Below are 19,958 nucleotides of genomic sequence, written 5' to 3' on the forward strand. Positions count from 1 at the left end.
ACAACAACCTTAATGTCATCCACCATCACAACAACCTTAATGTCATCAACCATCACAACAACCTTCAATGTCATCTACCATCACAACAACCTCCAATGTCATCCACCATCACAACAACCTTAATGTCATCCACCATCACAACAACCTTCAATGTCATCCACCATCACAACAACCTTAATGTCATCAACCATCACAACAACCTTAATGTCATCCACCATCACAACAACCTTAATGTCATCAACCATCACAACAACCTTCAATGTCATCTACCATCACAACAACCTTCAATGTCATCAACCATCACAACAACCTTCAATGTCATCCACCATCACAACCTTCAATGTAATCAACCATGACAACAACCTCCAATATGATCCACCATCACAACAACCTTCAATGTCATCCATCATCACAACAACCTCCAATATGATCCACCATCACAACAACCTCCAATGTCATCAACCATCACAACAACCTTCAATCACATCCACCATCACAACAACCTTTAATGTCATCAACCATCACAACAACCTTCAATGTCATCTACCATCACAACAACCTTCAATGTCATCTACCATCACAACAACCTTTAATGTCATCCACCATCACAACAACCTTCAATGACATCTACCATCACAACAACCTTCAATATCATCCACCATCACAACAACCTTTAATGTCATTGCAGCATTCTCCATATTGTTTTCAACACCAAGATGTTGTTTTTTTACTCGATGATCTATTCCCACTGTCACTGATGGGCTAATCTAACATTTACATCCAATTACAACTTCTCATTAGTAAACAATGTTAAAGACTTAATTGTCCACATACAACAATTAGACAATTAATGTGACAGTACTAATTATTGACATCTGATTCCAGCAGAAACAAGTCGGGAAACCACCCAGTTGATATTTCAGAGGTGAGGTTTTTGTTCGAGGCAGAACATATCCCTGTCACTACTCTTCTTTCAATTTCTCTCTCTGAAGGCGACCTCCTCCGTGGTCTTGTGGTAGAGTGTCCGCCTGGAGAGCCGAATGTCCGGGGTTCGATTCCCGGCCGCGTCATACCAAAAGACGTTAAAAGATGGTACTTGTTGTTACCCTGTCTGGCGCTCGGCATTAAGGGGCTAAAACAAGGACTGGTCGGCTCGGTGTCAGTATACTGTGTCTGAGTAGGGTATTCATGTTAAACTGCGGCATAGTATCTCAGTGAGCTAGCACTATTAATCGGCATCAGTCTGGACTAGTACAAGCAGCCAAACACACACACACACGTGCATACACGTCGCTATATAAGTGCAATAATCTTGGACGTTTAACCAAATTTCACCTCACCTCTCTCTGAAGGCAGGAATGGAACATTTTTTCATATAACGTTTTCCAAGTAACTCAGTTAACACAATATCACATTTGGTTTGTAAAACCTGAGCCACAAAATTTTTTTACCAGAAATTTCTGAAACAAAAAAAGCCGCAGTTTTTCTAAAGAATCCCAGGTACCAGTAGATCATGTGGAGAGTGTCTCTCCTATCTCAAATACCAGTATCTCATTGTCTACAGTGAAACCTCATTTATGTGAACTCAGAATACGCCACCGCTTGCTGTACTTAGCCCTTAATGGATGGCAAAAATAGGTTAAGTCAGCTTTCGATACCTGACATCAAAAGTCATTGAAATCTCCTAAAATTGTTTTCACAATCATGATGATATTAAAACCATGTGATTGCAAGCACGGTACCAGCATCTGGACCAAAGTGAGGCATTGGTTGAATACAGCAGATGAAATGCAAGTCAATGCTGTCTTCACCGATACCACAGCTACTAAATGCAGCCCAATGCCTTTCAATTTTTAATTAGTTGCTCTGAGCGAGTTACATCAACATCTCACTAATCATACCATGTTTTTTCGCGAATCGGAGGGTGGGCGTAAATATATTCAAAGTGAAAAATTGGAGGGACTGGCCCATGCTTGAGTCAGCCTGTTAGAATCATTTAATTTTATTAAGGCCTTTTATTTATTTCTAGGCGGCTTGAAAAAATAATAATATAATTTCAACTTCCAAATTAGTACTGCTACTAAAGAATGCAAAACAAACCCATTTTAACATGGCAAGATACTGAATTAAACTTTTATTGTAATTTTTAGTAAGAATAAAGATTTTTTGTTACAAACTGTGGTGATAAAATCTTGAATTATTCTCATTTCAGAATAAGAGTTGGCCCAAACAAAAATTATTCAAAGTAATTTTTTGTTTGTTCCCTTTTCAGCTATTTGTCGTTGGTTGGTCTCAAAAATCAACTGAAAGCAATAAACGGCCTAAAGATAATGACTATTATTGAGTAAACCTTCCAATGTTTGTCATGACAGTAACAAATAATAGCATCATCATCTCATTGACTGAAATCACAAGACTAATATTTGTTCATGATACCAAAATATTATTACAAAAATAAATACAGAAATTAAATTAAGCCTTTCAGATTAAGGGACCCCAAAATGAAATAATTTCATTTGATATAAAAACACCACCTCAATACAAACACATTGAATTTGGCCGTCTAGCCTGGTATTCAAAAGGCCTTGAATTTGGATGTCTGGCAATCAAAAGGCCTTGAATTTGGATGTCTGGCAATCAAAAGGCCTTGAATTTGGATGTCTAGCAATCAAAAGGCCTTGAATTTGGATGTCTGGCAATCAAAAGGCCTTGAATTTGGATGTCTAGCAATCAAAAGGCCTTGAATTTGGATGTCTGGCAATCAAAAGGCCTTGATTTTGGATGTCTGGCATTGAAAAGCCCTTGAATCTGTCAAACTAGCATTGAAAAGGCCTTGAATTTAAATCTACCTTGAAAAGATAGAAACTTTTGATCAAATGCGTTTGGCATTTGGCAACTCTGCTGTCACATAAAATACTACAATTACTTCGTTCTCTGATAAACCACGTTGACATAATTTAACAAGAGATTAGAACTTTGATAAAAAAGAGTGAAATGCTTGAGTGTAGACTTAATACCAAAGTGTACATGGATGTACAGGGCATCTTTCTTGCAATATGATACAGCATAAGTGTGCTGATACACCTGTTTAGACACACACTTGGGTCTCACTTTTAGCTTTGTAAAGTGGGATCAATGTTTTCAGAATGGTTGAGGATTGAAAGGTGTTAAAATGGCATTAAACTTAATGGCTCAAGTCTTACTTTTAAACAGTGGTCGTTGCCTAAAGGAGGTTCGAGAAGGCCGTAAATTGGCATTAAACTTGATGGCTCAAGTCTTACTTTTAAACAGTGGTCATTGCCTAAAGGAGGTTCGAGAAGGCCTTAAATCAGAATTAAACTTGGTTCAAACTTGCAGGAACCATACTTCAGCAGTGCCCCTCTCCATTGTTTCCAAAGTCAGCCCTGATTAATATCCTTGGTTCTTGGTACCTACCCTTGGCGCTCGTTCCACCAATGTGGTCAACACTTTGGTCTTCTTTGTCACATGTAACTGACATAATACTCAAAGAGGAAAAAACTCTTCTCCCTCACTCATGCACTGAGAATTCATGAACAACTTACCTGGAAGGACATGGTCCGAGAGATTTTGGAAAACAGTCTGCGTCTTTGTACAACATTTGACCCCGCCATTATGCCAGTCTTTCTCCACAATCCGAACTGGCGGCAATTAATGATAATTATATAGTCAAGTGATGAAGCTCTCGGAGGAATATCACATAACCTTGAGGAAAGGTCGGTCCATTAATCCATGCTGTCACTATAGCTATATACAGCTATACGCCATACACATATATTGCTGTACGTTCCCAGACTGGCGTACAGCCAAAAGTGTTGTATTTAATATCACATTGCTAATTATATGCCACTGTAACAAGTGTATATCATGAATAAGCAGGCAGCCTGTGTTTACACTTGAGGGTCGTAAATATGAAAAATATTAGGGCAAAATTATCAAATATTTGTTTGATTTCCGCTGTTGTGGATGATTTGGTGTTAGTGAAACTTTTCTAAATAATTGGTTTGCAGATTTTGCCAACCTTGAAATAATGAAATGTGAAAAAGTAAAAATATATGAAAAGCTCTACTTTTATTTTACCACAAAAAGTTGGCGTTTAATGGCAAGACATAGGACTAGTTTTGCTAACACTACTCACAAGGCAACATGTTTAGATAATATCTTGTAGAATTTATTTGTATTTTATCAATGTTTATGTATATGCTATTGTTTATTACATATATTATTTAGTAGGGGTAAACCTTGGCACCCCTTTTCTTAAAATATTTTTCCCCCTCCTTAATCCTGCAAATATACTGTCTTGATGTATACTAAACACACAAAATAATTTGGGGATATTTTTATGAAATTGTATGCTCAGTCTTCATGGAAAAAAATTCCCCAAAACATTCATGTTCCCTAACTTTTAACGGTTAAGTATACATCAGGATAGTCCTTAATTTGAGAAAATACCTTGATCTGGCAAAAAATGAAAATGCAAACATTTTCCCCAACCAAACAAGGTTAATACATTTCCTATTTTGGAAAACTGCTTAGCAGTGCAGTTTTTGGTTAATTAAAAGTGAATTAAATGTCTACCATTTCAGGGGGTTAGGCGCCACGATTCGCTGTGCAGAGTTGCATCCCTTGGGCACGCCAGAAACCTATGATTGTGGGTTCGAATCCCGATTCGCCCCGATTATGTTTCTAGGTTTGTCAGCACCATACCCGGGCTCGTGGGTTTCACCAAAGTGGTAAACGTCTGAGACCTTTCCTCACACATTAAGCTGACATGCCGCGATATAACTGGAATACTGTTAAGAGCGGCGTTAAACCCAACTCACTCACTCACTCACTCACTCTACCATTTCATTGTTTTCAAGACAAGGTCATTGCACATTTTGTATGTTTTATTTTCATTTATTCAACCTCAACTCACCGCCCCCCCACACAAAGTAAAACAGTCCAGTGAATGCATGGTTACAACGTATCAATAATGTCATTGTGTTGGATTCATAACAAGAATTTCCCTATTAAATATTTCTGACATGACTTTTCCCATGTTTACAGTCTTCGCCCTTCCCCTTGCATCACGGCAGGTCAAACTGCCCACTGTTTCCCCCCTTATCGTAATGACACCCCAACTGAACCCCCGCGACCTTGTCACAGACAGGAAGAGACTACTTCAAGGTCATCCATGACCTCTGATCCATGCTTTTTACTTCCACCAGTGTTCCCTCCCCCTACGTCGGCATGCTTACAACTACTAACGAGCTTCCGGCGCTTTGTTTCACCCACATCAAACACTCCTCTTATTGACAGGAATTCAGTCAGTTTTTTAAACCCTGAAACACTACATGAAAGGACTGACACTTCCAGTGCCATGTCAGCAGGATTGACACAGTCCGCGCCCTAAAACATGTTTCTAATGCTGTAAAATTATTGTGCGTCTATGTCTGATTTCTAATGGTAAATGAAAAAACATACAACACAGCTGTAGGGGACAACAACTGTAAAAGACAACAACTGTAAAGGACGGCTGTAAAGGACAACACAGCTGTAAAGAACTGTAAAGGACAACAGCTGTAAAGGACAACAGCTGTAAAGGACAACAGCTGTAAAGGACAACTGTAAAGGACAACACAGCTGTAAAGAACTGTAAAGGACAACAGCTTTAAAGGACAACAGCTGTAAAAGACAACAGCTGTAAAGGACAACTGTAAAGGACAACACAGCTGTAAAGAACAACTGTAAAGGACAACAGCTGTAAAAGACAACAGCTGTAAAGGACAACTGTAAAGGACAACACAGCTGTAAAGAACAACTGTAAAGGACAACAACTGTCAAGGACAACAACTATAAAAGGATGACAGCTGTAAAAGACAACAACTGTCAAGGCCAACAACCATAAAAGGATGACAGCTGTAAAGGACGAAAGTGCTTCAATGGACGACAATGCTGTAACACACAAGTCCATTCAAACCTCAGTGTATAGCAAGGCGTCTAAAGGCTCTGTTACTGATCACAGTTACTCGTCCTCAATGTACCACTAATATTTCCAGCATCTGAGATAGGTCTCCCTGCAACAACTAGTACACATGTTTACCTGCAGTTTGGCACCTCACAATCTGAAGCCAGCATCATACAATGCAAAACATAGTTAAAACCACAGCCTTGAAAACGATCATGTGAGAACATGAACACACAGTTTAAGCATACACAGATCACATGATTTTATTGGCACAGACTACACGGAAAATTTTCAAACGATCGTAGAATTAATACAGACCAGATACAAGTATGTTTTTTGTGAATATCAGCGCCGAGCGGAGCGTGAGAGCAGGCTGGAAGATGGTCCAGGTAAACACAGGTAACCAGCAACATCTGACAAATCAGCTGATCGAGAGATTTTAATGTCAAGGTGAAGGCCGCTCGGTACACCACGATGCACTGGCATGGTTTCATGTGTGCATGTGTTTTGGTTGTAACATAGGTGCTAACGTACCAGGTTATTCCGAATGGCGCCTACAAGACATTTCTGAAGAAAGGCAGCTTCCAAAAGAGGCCAAGGATTGAAGGAGCACTGTGAAATATTGACATCACTTTAAAATGTCTGTATTCACGAAAATATAAGAATAGAATCTTTTTTGCGAAATTATTTAAAAAATATACAACAAAATATTTTTGGGGCTTGGAAATACCAAAAACAATGTTTGGAAAATAATAATTGAAACACAACTTGTTCCCTGGATGGCCTAAAGAAACTTGGGTTGTTGGGCCCTTAACAAAAATTAAGCTTTGAGAACTTGTTCAGAATCATAGACCCAAATGCTACTGTCAAATGAGGACTACCATCATTGGATTTTTACTTGTCCTCATAGGGGGCACGGGTGGCCCAGTCGTCTAAGGCGCCGCGATTCGCTGTGCAGAGTTGCGTCACTTGGGCACGCCAGAAACCTATGATTGTTGGTTCGAATCCTGGTTCGCCCCAATTATGTTTCTAGGTTTGTCAGCACCATACCCGTGCTTGTGGGTTTCACCGAAGTGGTAAACGTCTGAGACCTGCATCACTTCGGGCTTTCCTCCCACATTAAGCTGACACGCCGTGATATAACTGGAATACTGTTAAAAGTGGCGTTAAACCAAACTCACTTGTCCTCATCACAATGTAGTAGTCTTAGGCTAGCAGACTAGCATGAATTTCATAGACTGCAACTATCACCCAACCCACCTGCCCCAGAATAGGAGTGAGTGAGTGAGTATGGTTTTATGCCGCTTTTAGCAATATTCCAGCAATATCACGGCGGGGGACACCAGAAATGGGCTTCACACATTGTACCTCTGTCAGGAATTGAACATGGGGCCTTCGGCATGATGAGAGAACGCTTTAACCACCGGGCTACCAGACGTTCATGTGGGATAGCATTAATGTACAAGGATAACAAGGTGATTGGGAAAGTACCACAATACATGAGGAGGCAGCCAATGACTGCACTGACAGGGACCGAGATTAACAATGGATTAGGTGCAAGGTTTTTTTTCAAAATGGCTGCCATGGTGGCCATATTTGAAGCTCTTGAACACATTGAACACAGTCAGGTGAGCTAAAATGACCCATTGATAAAAATCAAACCTACATAGATTGTGTAATAGTCACGGATTGTTCATTATTTTTCTGATAATAAGTGATGAGTGGAACTACAAATATTTAACATATTTGGTGACCTGAGGCTCACAAACAGATATTTTTCATTTGTCAATATCATATTCAAACCACCTTCCTTTGAAAACCAAACTCTTTTATGAATATTTTCCATCAATAAAACAGAACTGCATACAAATCTAGCAGACACGTATCCTGGATATAAAGAAGATGTGCACTCACACGCACTCAGGATGTAACTTGTAAGTTCGACATAGTGACACAATGCCCTATAATGATGGCCATGCCGTCGACTTTAATGAGTACACTCAAACAGAGAAACTTATCATTGATAATCCTTTTGACAAATCTCACAGGAGGGAATTATCCCAGTATTCAATAATTGTACATCAATTCCTGACAAACAGCACCCAAAGGAACTGGTCACAGAACGTGACATCAATTAGAATTGCCTGGTTTATTGTGGTATTTATGAGTTGTAGTGCGAGAAGGTCCTGTGAACCAAGCCTAGGAATGATCAAGTACAAACTGTTTTCATTTTCAAATTGCAGTTTTACTCTGATGCCTTGGTTTTGTTTGTTTGTTTTTTGTCTAACGCCGCAATCAGCAATATTCCAGTTATATGACGGCAGTCTGTAAATAATCGAGTCTGGACCAGACAATCCGGTGATTGTCATCATGAGCATCAATCTACGCAATTGGGATCGATGACATGCATCAACAAAGTCAGCGAGCCTGACTACCCTATCCCGTTAGTCGCCTTTCACGGCAAGCATGGGTTGTTGAAGACCTATTCTATCCTGGATCTTCATGGGTATGATGCCATGGTACCTAAGAAGGATGAATGTAGGGGACCGTGTCATCACATCCTGACAACATGCTCATGATATCAACCACTGGTTTGCCTATCCATAGAAAAGGGCCACTGTGGTAAACATTGAGCAAGTGAGTGAGTGATTTTACGCCGCTTTCAGCAATATTTCATCAATTTCAGACATTAAACCTGTGACAGCATTCAAACCCGGATCTTCAGCGTGACTGTAACATCTAGGCTACCCGACCGCCCCTTGGTAAATAGGTTCGATTCCCCATATGGGTACAAGTGTGTGAAGACCATTTCTGGGGGGTGGTGGGGTAGCCTGGAGGTCAAAGCATTCACTCGCCCCGCCGAAAACCCAGGTTCGATTCCCCACACGGGTACAATGTGTGTGAAGACCTTTTCTGGAGGGTGGTGGGGTAGCCTGGAGGTCAAAGCATTCACTCACCCCGCCGTAGGCCCCGGTTTGATTCCCCACACGGGTACAATGTGTGAAGCTCATTTGGAATATTATTAAAAGCAGTGTAAAGCCATACTCACTCACTCACCATTCCTTGTGTCCCGCCGTGAGTGACCATTGTTGATGTCAAAATCAGTGTTGAGCAAGACTCAAATCATACTTGAGATCATCATATTTGTGCTCAAGTTGAGCATAAAAACAGACTATTCATAACCTTCGTTTATTGGGTCACAGTTTTGAGAATGAAATCGTTATCAGAAAAGTTTTATAACCTTTTATAACATCTAGGCTACCCGACCGCCCCTTGGTAAATAGTGTGACTGGCATAACACATTCACTTCAAAGTTAACAGTAATATTTCTTAAAATTATCAATCAAAATGTTTTACATACAAATTTGTCTCAACAGTGACTTCCATACCCGGGGGTGGTGGGATAGCCTAGTGGTTAAAGCATTCGCTTGTCATGCCAAAGGCACTGGTTTCGATTCCCTATATGGGTACTATGTGCGAAGCCCATTTCTGGTGTCCCCCGCCATGATATTGCTGGAATATTGCTAAAAGTGCCGTAAAATCATACTCACTCACTAACTGAAATATATGCTTTCAGACAAAGTCTTATTGCTTGTTATCTCAAAAAGCTCAAACAAAATTTTAAGTGGCTAAATGAGCAGCAATTCACAGGTCAGAGTGGTGTGCCTTGGCTGTACCAGGATGCGCTGTTGAGGGGTTTGAATCCCAGATTTGCCCTGATTATCACCGTTGGATTGAAAGCATAAAACATGCCTAAATTAACTGAGCTTTCCTCAAATTAAGCTGACAGGCCATGATCACTCTTAGAAACACGTCAGGATTCAGGTTTATAATTGGTCCCCAACATCCTGCGCTTGTCATAAGAGGCTGTTTAATGGATTTGGGGGTCAGGATCGCTGACTTAGTTGATGCATGTCATCACATCCCAAATACATGAATCAATGCTCATGATGTCCATCAATGGACTGTCTGGTCTAGACTTGATTATTTACAGACAGCCATCATGTAGCTAGAAATATTGCTGAGTGTGGCATTAAACCCCAGAGGCAAAGTGAGGTGAAATGGGGTTTAATGTCGAGTCCAAGATTATTGCACTTACATAGCGACGTGCTTGCATGTGTATGTTTGGCTGCTTGTACAAGTCTGGACTGATGCCAACTTATAGTGCTAGCTCACTGAGATACCATCCTGCAGTTTAACATCAATACCCTACTCAGACACAGTATACTGACTCCGAGCCGACAGGTCCTTGTTTTAGCCCCTTAATGCCGAGCACCATACAGGGTAACAAAAAGTACCATCTTTTAACGTCTTTTGGTATGACGTGGCTGGGGATCGAACCCCGGACCTTCCGCTCTCCGGGTGAACGCTCTACCACTAGACCACGGAGGTGATCCAAACTCAAGAAACAAAGGTCTTTAAAATTCTACGTAACAGTGGACAGGAGGTGGCATTAAACAACAAACATTCTTTGAAATATCACGCTGAATATGTGCTGGTTGGCCAAAAGATCCCTACAAACAGGAACCACAGGATCAGAAGATTCATGTGCACCTGTTGACCTTCAGTGTTGGGTTGTCCAAGGGCATTCACCTCAAACTCCATTGATTTGTGACAAAATATTTATTATTACATAATGAAGGATATGCCTGGCCATATCGAAATAGTTTTTCCTAGGGCTTCAGAAAAACAATTCACAACAAGTATTTGTCACAGAGTGACGAAATATCCCCCGCCTGTACACCATACTACCAAATATGAAGACAATCCAGCGATTAGTTCTTGAGATATTGTGGCAACACCGTTTTCCAACTCCAAAAACAGATTTGCCTGCTGTGACCTTGAAAATGGGGTCAAGGTCACCAAATCTGACAGGTGTATGCGGTGTCTGTATATACACTATAGTTCCAAATATGAAGACAATCCAGCGATTAGTTCCTGAGATATCGCGGCAACACCGTTTTCTAACTCCAAAAGCAGATTTGCCTGCTGTGACCTTGACAATGGGGTCAAGGTCACCAAAACCGACTGGTGTCTGCGGTGTCTGTATATACACCACAGTTCCAAATATGAAGACAATCCAGTGTTTAGTTCTTGAGATATCGCGGCAACACCGTTTTCCAACTCCAAAAGCAGATTTGCCTGCTGTGACCTTGAAAATGGGATCAAGGTCACCAAAACCGACTGGTGTCTGCGGAGTCTGTATATACACCATAGTTCCAAATATGAAGACAATCCAGTGTTTAGTTCTTGAGATATCGCGGCAACACCGTTTTCCAACTCTAAAAGCAGATTTGTCTGCTGTGACCTTGAAAATGGGATCAAGGTCACCAAAACCGACTGGTGTCTGCGGAGTCTGTATATACACCATAGTTCCAAATATGAAGACAATCCAGTGTTTAGTTCTTGAGATATCGCGGCAACACCGTTTTCTAACTCCAAAAGCAGATTTGCCTGCTGTGACCTTGAAAATGGGGTCAAGGTCTCCAAAACCGACTGGTGTCTGCGGAGTCTGTATATACACCATAGTTCCAAATATGAAGACAATCCAGCGATTAGTTCTTGAGATATCGCGGCAACACCGTTTTCCAACTCCAAAAGCAGATTTGCCTGCTGTGACCTTGAAAATGGGGTCAAGGTCTCCAAAACCGACTGGTGTCTGCGGAGTCTGTATATACACCATAGTTCCAAATATGAAGACAATCCAGTGTTTAGTTCTTGAGATATCGCGGCAACAAACAGGTGGGACGTACGGACGGACGGACGTACGGACGGACGGACGGACAGACGGACGTACGGACGGTCGTGAATACTATATCCCCCGCTTCGCGCTTTCGCGCGGCGGGGGATAACTAGACATTATGTAACCAACTCTTGAGACCTACAGTGGGCACCTGAGGTCAGATACATGGTAGTATTGAAATATCGACTCATCCCAGACCTAACTGAGAGAATATTTATTTCTCATTTTGATCCATAAATTGCTTTGTACAGTGATACATGTTTAGATCACTGTTTGAGTTTGACAGCAGCCATTTTTAAATCACCTTGTTCATCATCATGTGATCACCACACGGAAAGGAAAATCCAGTATTATCCCGACCTATGTCATGAATATTTAATGTTCAGAAATGAATTCCTACGCTTTGGCACACTTTCTCAATCCTAATTGATCAAACAATGTTGCATCTGTTATTATTATAATTATATTATATTATGAATTTGAAGAATGTACCTTCCAATTTTAAACTGATCAAGTACAATTATAGACCATGATAGACATTATTACCCCAGTCACTGGATCAGTGTGCACTCGCGTTCAGTCTCATCACCCTGGGGAGTATAGCCTACAACCTAAACACTCTGTGAGGCACGAGAAGGTTAACAGCCACATTACCATCTCCTCCTACCGGACCGCCCCGTGGTCTAGTGGTAGAGCGTCCGCCCGGAGAGCGGAAGGCCAGGGGTTCGATCCCCGGCCGCGTCATAACAAAAGACGTTAAATGATGGTACTTGTTGTTACCCTGTCTGGCGCTCTGCATTAAGGGGTTAAAACAAGGACTGGTCGACTCGGAGTCAGTATACTGTGTCTGAGTGGGGTATTCGTGTTAAACTGAGGCATGGTATCTCAGTGAGCTAGCACTATAAATCGGCATCAGTCCAGGCTAGTACAAGCACAAACACACACACGTACATGCACGTCGCTATATAAGTGCAATAATCTTGGACAAGACGTTAAACCCCATTTCACCTCACCTCACCTCCTCCTTCCGGGTACCCATCTACTGCTGGGTGAACAGAGGCATATTTTGAACAAAGTCACTTGCCTTAGATGGAGACAGCACATGTGTTAAACGTGCCTTAGTGTTGTCAGCAAGAAGACAATAGTCTGTAGTCGGCAACATTACAGTGGTGCGTAATCAGAATCCCTCCGACTGATCCGACTGTCATCAATCATGCAGTGAGCAATAAAAGAGGCAGGAAAAACGTCTTTTATCCTAAAAATACTTCAAATTTGAAGCCTTTTATATTTCGTACTGTAAATCAAACAGGCCCCATAAATGATGACGAAAGTAAATGAGTTTTCCACATCCAGTGACAGTAAATCAAGGTTGAACTAGAGTTACTCATCCTGGCATGACGTCCTTGACCTTGTCCTCTCCCCGCTAGTGCACATCGAGCATGGCAGCAATGACAAATGCAACAATCGCAGAGGAAATGAGGCCCTCATCAGAAAATAAAATCCTCTTCAAGACATTTCTCATAATTAAGATACCATTACTTATAAACATATAATACTTCAACCAGACTAATAATTCCGAAATATCTCAGCTCATAATTCCAAAATAGCCCACTGGACCAATAAAGGTTGCTCAACGATGGCGTGTACCTGTTGTATACATCAGACAGACATGTCGACATTCATGGTATCAGTTATACTGCAACACTTAGTAGTCTAACAACTCGGGGCTTCTTTAAACAAGGGGTTGTTGGATGGATTCGTCGTGGTTAAACTGTTCTCTCGTCAAGCAAAGGCTGGGTTCGATTCCCCATGTGGGTACAAGTGTGTAAAGACCATTTCTGGGGGGGTAGCCTAGGTGTCAAAGCATTCACTCGCCCCGCCTAAGGCCCAGGTTCGATTCCCCATATGGGTACAAGTGTGTGAAGACCATTCCTCGGGGGTGGTGGGGTAGCCGAGGGGTCAAAGCATTCACTCGCCCTGCCTAAGGCCCGGGTTCGATTCCCCATATGGGTACAAGTGTGTAAAGACCATTTCTGGTGTCCCTGCCGTGATATTGCTGGAATATTATTAAAAGCAGCGTAAAGCCATACTCGCTCACTCACCATTCCTTGTGTCCCGCCGTGAGTGACCATTGTTGATGTCAAAATCATCGTGAGCAAGACTCAAATCATACTTGAGATCATCATATTTGTGCTCAAGTTGAGCATAAAAACAGACTATTCATAACCTTCGTTTATTGGGTCACAGTTTTGAGAATGAAATGGTTCTCAGAAAGGTTTTATAACCTTGGGGCCTGTGTCTCCTTAACTCAATGTGGACCAAGGTCATACATCCAAAGTCACATGACAAGGATTTTATCTTTCACATAACCATTCCTAAAAGTATAATGATACAGTTGCCAAGCTTGTGCAGGATGGCCGACAGTTAAAGTACAAGACAACTGATAAGGACTTACAAAGCAAGCACATGTAGAGATTAGCATCTGGCTGTATAATGGCAAGTAATTGATTGTAGAGGAGACATTAAGATGGCATGGGTATATGGTAATGTTACCTTTAAAGACAAGAATTATATGGGACAAAGGTTGTCACGAATTGGATACCATTACAATATTCTTGAAATATACCCCTCAAAAGAATTTAAAGAACATCTGAATTGCTCATATATGACTATAAGGAAGATTGATTGTTTGTTGTTTCATGCCTCACTCAGCAATATTCCAGCTGTATGACGGTGGTCTGTAAATAATAATCGACCAGACAATCCTGTGATTGACATCATGAGCATCGATCCACACAATTGACATGCATCAACCAAGTTAGCGAGCCTGACCACCCGATCACTTAGTCGCCTCTTACGACAAGCATATAGTCACCTTTTACGACAAGCATGGGTTGCTGAAGATCTATTCTACCCCGGATCTTCACGGGTTATGGATGTCAACTTCTTTATTATGAGAAACACAACATTTCAGAGTATCACCTGATGAAGGGGTAAGTATATACAGTGATCGCTCGCTATTGCGCTCTTCGATAAAGCGCTACTTCGGTTATTACGAGCGGTAACGCATGGCTCCCAAAATTTATGTACACTTTTAATACTGAGAGTTTTACACAGACATGATTGTATTGTTGTTCGTTGTTTATTTGCACATAACGCTTCTCATTGCATAATCAACGGTTTATCGCTGAATGGAGTTCTAATAATCTGTTTGAAAACATCCGCGGCAGGTCCCGGAAATACGATTGTTCTACTAGTTAACTTTTCACACTATACATCCTTTGATCTTAGAAGCGCATGCATGCAATAAAAGAGAACCACAAGCGAAGTTTATATTCTTAATTAGTGGGCAATCCAATTTAAGGCTAAACTGTCACACACATGTAGTTGCTGTCACAACACGGCGGTCATTCATTTCGTAATCGCGCTTTCGCAACATCGCCTGTTTTTTCCCCCGTAGTTATAACAAGCGATTTCATTGGATTAAAATTTGTTTCTAATGACGCTTTCTTGCCGAAATCTGCTACAAGTTTCGTGATTGGTCAATTTTGAGCACGTGACCTCAGGCAGCCAATCAAGCTGTGATACCAAGCTCGTGTTTGATAAATTTCAGAAGTTAGCGAAAGATTTTTGGTTAAATCGTGTTATTCTGAACGTTTTAAGCAGGAAATCAGGATATATATTAAAAATATGGAACTTCGCGAATGTATCGTGCTAGGTTACGAGCTGTGACAAAGATTTTTCATGCATATATTTTTGCATTAAACGTTGTGTCCGAGCCGAGAATTCAAGGTGACGAAAGCCGAGATGTCATTTGACTTACATTACACGCGATCGCACGAAACGATGGAAATAATAACTTAGATGTAAGTTTGATTACTTTTAGATATATTTTTGTTGATTTTATTTATCACTTTGTATAATATATTTAAAGATTTGCTTAAAATAGTCTTTATTTTGCTCTTTGACATGTTCGATGCGGACCCGTTGTCGAAATGTGTGTCCGAGAATTTTATTTTCAATAACATCGCGGGAAATAGTGAATAATTTTTTAATTTATTGATAAAAAATGATAAATTAGAATGGAATACGTATTTCAGACATTGTGAAATATGACAGATTTAATAAATGAATGATATTACAGGTAGATCTAGGTCCATAAAAATATATACTATTTTGACGTGACGTGAGATAAACACATAGGCCTATTGATGATTTGAGATTTGCCGAGCGCGCTCCCCCGCCTCGGCCTCGGTTAAACGGCTCATCGTCTATAACGCCCACCAATTATTTGGACCCCATTGGTAGCGCAATAGCGAGCGATCACTGTACTCCGAAACGTAGTGTTCCTCATAAAAAAAAATTGACATTCATGAATTCTCTTCCTTATGTGTATCTCTTTCAAAGACTTCATATGACTATAGTTAATCTTTCATGGGGGGCACGGGTGGCCCAGTCGTCTAAGGCGCCGCGATTCTCTGTGCAGATGATTGGGGGTTCGAATCCCGGTTCACCCCGATTATGTTTCTAGGTTTGTCAGCACAATACCCTTGCTCGTGGGTTTCACCGAAGTGGTAAACGTCTTGAGACCTGCATCACTTCGGGCTTTCCTCCCACATTAAGCTGACACGCCGCTATGTGACTGGAATACTGTTAAAAGCGGCATTAAACCCAACTCACTCACTCACTCACTAATCTTTCATGGCCATGTCAGACTGGGTATAGTCATAAACAAAAATAACTTCCTTTGGGTAGTATATATGTTTTGAAATGACAATCTTCCAAGTACAGGGGTACATGGTCGTCTAAGACGCAGCGATTCGCTTGGCAGAGTTGCGTCCCTGGGGCACGCTAGAAGCCTATGATTGTGGGCTCGAATCCCAGTTCGCACCGATTATGTTTCTAGGTTTGTCAGCACCATACCCCTGCTCGTGGGTTTTACCGAAGCGGTAAACATCTAAGACCTGCATCACTTTGAGCTTTCCTCCCTAATTAAGCTGACATGCCGCGATATAAATGGATTACTGCTAAAAGCGGCGTTAAAACCAACTCACTCTCCAAGTACACTTTCTGGTGTGAATGGATGGGGATGTCTAGGTGCACATGTGCAAGATATTTTCCACAACCTAAACGGGGTACTGCGGAGAGGTGAGAAAGTTTGCTTCCCTGGCCTCAAGCTGCTGACAATTGCTACAGTATTATCACACCTAGGGTAGATCCTGCTGCCATCTTGATTTCATTCATAGATAAGCAATATGGCCGCCATAAGAGCCACCGTTCTGACCTCTCAGCATTTGCTATAGTTTGTGTTCAGCTTTGGTTTCGTGTTACAATAGAGGTATTCCAAGGTGTAGATACCAACATAAACACCATAAAAAATATAATGATAATTGAAATACTTAGCATTTCTCACCAGTGTCTTTTCATATCAAGACTGTCTCCATGGTCTTGTGGTAGAGCGGAAGGTCCAGGGTTTAATCCCTGGCTGATCATACCAAAAGACATTAACAGATGGTATTTGTTGCTACCCTGTCTGGCGCTCGGCATTAAGGGGGAAAAACATGGACTGGTTACCTCGAAGTCAGTATTCTGTGTCTGAGTGGGTATACGGGTATACATGTTAAACTGAGGCATGGTATCTCCATGGGCCAACACTATAAAATCGACAGTAGTCCGGACTAGTACAAGCAGCCACACACACACATATGCATGCACATTGCTATGTACGTGCAATAATCTTGAACGTGATGTTAAACCCCATTTCACCTCACCTCACCTTTTCATATCAAATATACCATTGAGCTCTTAGTTGGGATATTTTAATCTTTCCATGATACATAAAACTGATTGTAATAATATGTTAGTCGTATGTTTAAATAGAATGACATATTTGACCATCCTATCAAAAGTTGGTCTGACATAAGTAAGGATAAGATATACGGATGAACAACTTCCTTATTACAATTAGGAGCGATGTTTCGGTGTAGGTTCTAACAGCGTTATCAAGCCAGTGATGTACAGAGTATGGTAGACAAGTATATATACAGGATAGGAGGCAGTGTTTAACCAGTTGAGTAGGTTTAAGATGCAGTGACACACTGGAGTGGAGAAGCCTGTTATCCTGGTTGGTTGGTTGGTTGGTTTGTTGTTTAACGCCGCACTCAGCAATATTCCAGCTATATGACGGCGGTCTGTAAATAATCGAGTCTGGACCAGACAATCCAGTGATTGATATCATGAGCATCAATCCACGCAATTGGGATCGTACACAGAAGGGTAAAACATATTGGCTGGTGATGCTTGTAATATAAACAAAAGGGTAAAGCCAGTAATATAAACAACAAAAGGATTATGACTGATTGGGGTCTTTGATGAATTGGTGGAACCTACACCGAAACGTCGCTCCTAATTGTAATAAAGAAGTTGTTCATCCATATATCTTATCCTTGATTAATACTTCAACTTCTTAATGCCTCTCAAAGAACTTCCTGGTCTGACATGGCTTGCTGTTTTTATTGACAAGAGTTGGTATTTGTTACATCAAAAGTCATGGGGGACATTTTATTTATGGTACAATATTATTCTAAAGCAATAACTATGCTGACAATATTATTAATTAAAATGTACATATAAAACAATTTTAGGATTAATCACTGCAAGAAATATTGACACTTGTTCTTTTCGACCAAACGGAACCATCTCACATAGAAGTATGAAACCTTTAATCAGTCACTACCAAGGTTAGGTTATTTGTTGTTTAACGCCGCACTCAGCAATATTCCAGCTATATGGCGGCGGACTGGAAATAATCGAGTCTGGATCAGACAATCCAGTGATTGATACCATGAGCATCAATCCATGCATTTGGGATATGATGACATGCAAGTCAGCGAGCCTGACCACCCGATCCTGTTAGTCGCCTCTTATGGCAAGCATGGGTTGCTGAAGACCTATTCTACCATAGATCTTCACGGGTTCACAACCAAGGTGTCTTCAGCAACCCATGCTTGCCGTAAATGGCAAAATCCAAATGCAATGTTGAAAAAAAGTCTTTTAAAGAACAAGAATCATCAGAAGATGACAAATCTCCCCAGCCCCCACAAATTCGAAAGAACAAACCAACTGACTGTTACTTTAAGTCCAACTTTATGAGAGAATTTCTAATCTGTCTGTCCATATACAAGAGTAGTTATTGAGCTATCAAAACAATACCATGGAATAGGGATTTGGAACTTTGTATTTCTATGTCAGGTACCCATGAGTCAAAGTTAAACTTGTTGCCATGGAAATGGAAAAAATATAAATTCTAAAAATCCCTTAATAGCAAAAGGCACCATTTCACAACCTGGTCTTTGTGTGTGCAAAGTGTCATGAAAGAATAGCAATTAGTTTTAGAGATATGATCCAGACATACACACAACTATGAAAAGAGTCAAACTTGTTGCTCTGGAAACATGAATTTATATTTTTTTTAAAGTTTCTATATAGCAAAAGTCACCACTTCAGCCCTTGATTAATTACTGTACCAAGCTTGGATGAAAATTTTTACATAGGTAGTTTTTTAGTTCTGCTCCAAAAAAGACACCTACCTCTGTTTCAGCTAAGTCTAACTTGTTTCCATGGAAACAGGAAAAAATCAAATGTTACAAAATTCCTAAATAGCAAAAGGCACCACTTCAGTCCTTGGTTAATACATGTACCAGTAAAATGTAAAATTACATTTTTAGTTATTTATCTATGTTGTTAGTGACAGTAAACGAGACTGTTCTTCTTTAACACTGAACATATTTCTGGTTGGCGGAATAAAAAATACACTGCTTCACATCTTTAAATATTTTCACATTTCAATTTTTTTAGTTTGTTGAATTGTAAACCAAATTAAAAAAAACTAGCCTGGTCTTATTTAGAAATTCCACAAGTGTCTTTGAGTGGTGATGTTTCTTTAATTATGACACTATCACTGAAAAAACAGTAAACACCCAAATGGAAGAAACAATATGACGCTATCTCCGATTCCGAGAACACAAAGAATGTCATATTTTTGTGGTAATTTCATAACAGCCTTGCAACTTAACATAAAGAAAATTTGTTTTTAAACAAAAAATGTTTATCAAAAATAGGGCCACAAAGCTGACTGAAGCTCACCTGGATTATGAAGAAATATTAGTAAAAATTGGATGTGAATTCTGTGTTCAGTTTTTATAGACACCACAGCATTCATACACAGTTTTAGTCCCATCAACGTCC

At 40.5% G+C, this 19,958-nt stretch overlaps 1 protein-coding gene across 2 annotated transcripts in view; it reads right to left on the reverse strand.

Annotated features, from left to right (window-relative positions):
• The window catches only part of LOC124151086, a 195,365-nt gene that overhangs the window by 30,325 nt on the left and 145,082 nt on the right, over positions 1-19,958 (reverse strand). Inside the window, exon 1 of one of the 2 annotated variants that reach the window (XM_046523389.2) lies at positions 3,564-3,802. The exons of the other annotated variant lie outside the window; for it this stretch is intronic. Within the exon in view, the coding sequence (XP_046379345.2) occupies positions 3,564-3,632 (69 nt within the window). The 5' untranslated portion in view covers positions 3,633-3,802. Of the gene's footprint in view, positions 1-3,563; positions 3,803-19,958 lie in introns of those variants that run through there. 2 annotated transcript variants of the gene reach the window in all.

This window comes from Haliotis rufescens, unplaced genomic scaffold (assembly GCF_023055435.1).
Source record: "Haliotis rufescens isolate VD_foot unplaced genomic scaffold, xgHalRufe1.0.p SCAF_8, whole genome shotgun sequence".
In the NCBI taxonomy this organism is placed as follows: Eukaryota; Metazoa; Mollusca; class Gastropoda; order Lepetellida; family Haliotidae; genus Haliotis; species Haliotis rufescens.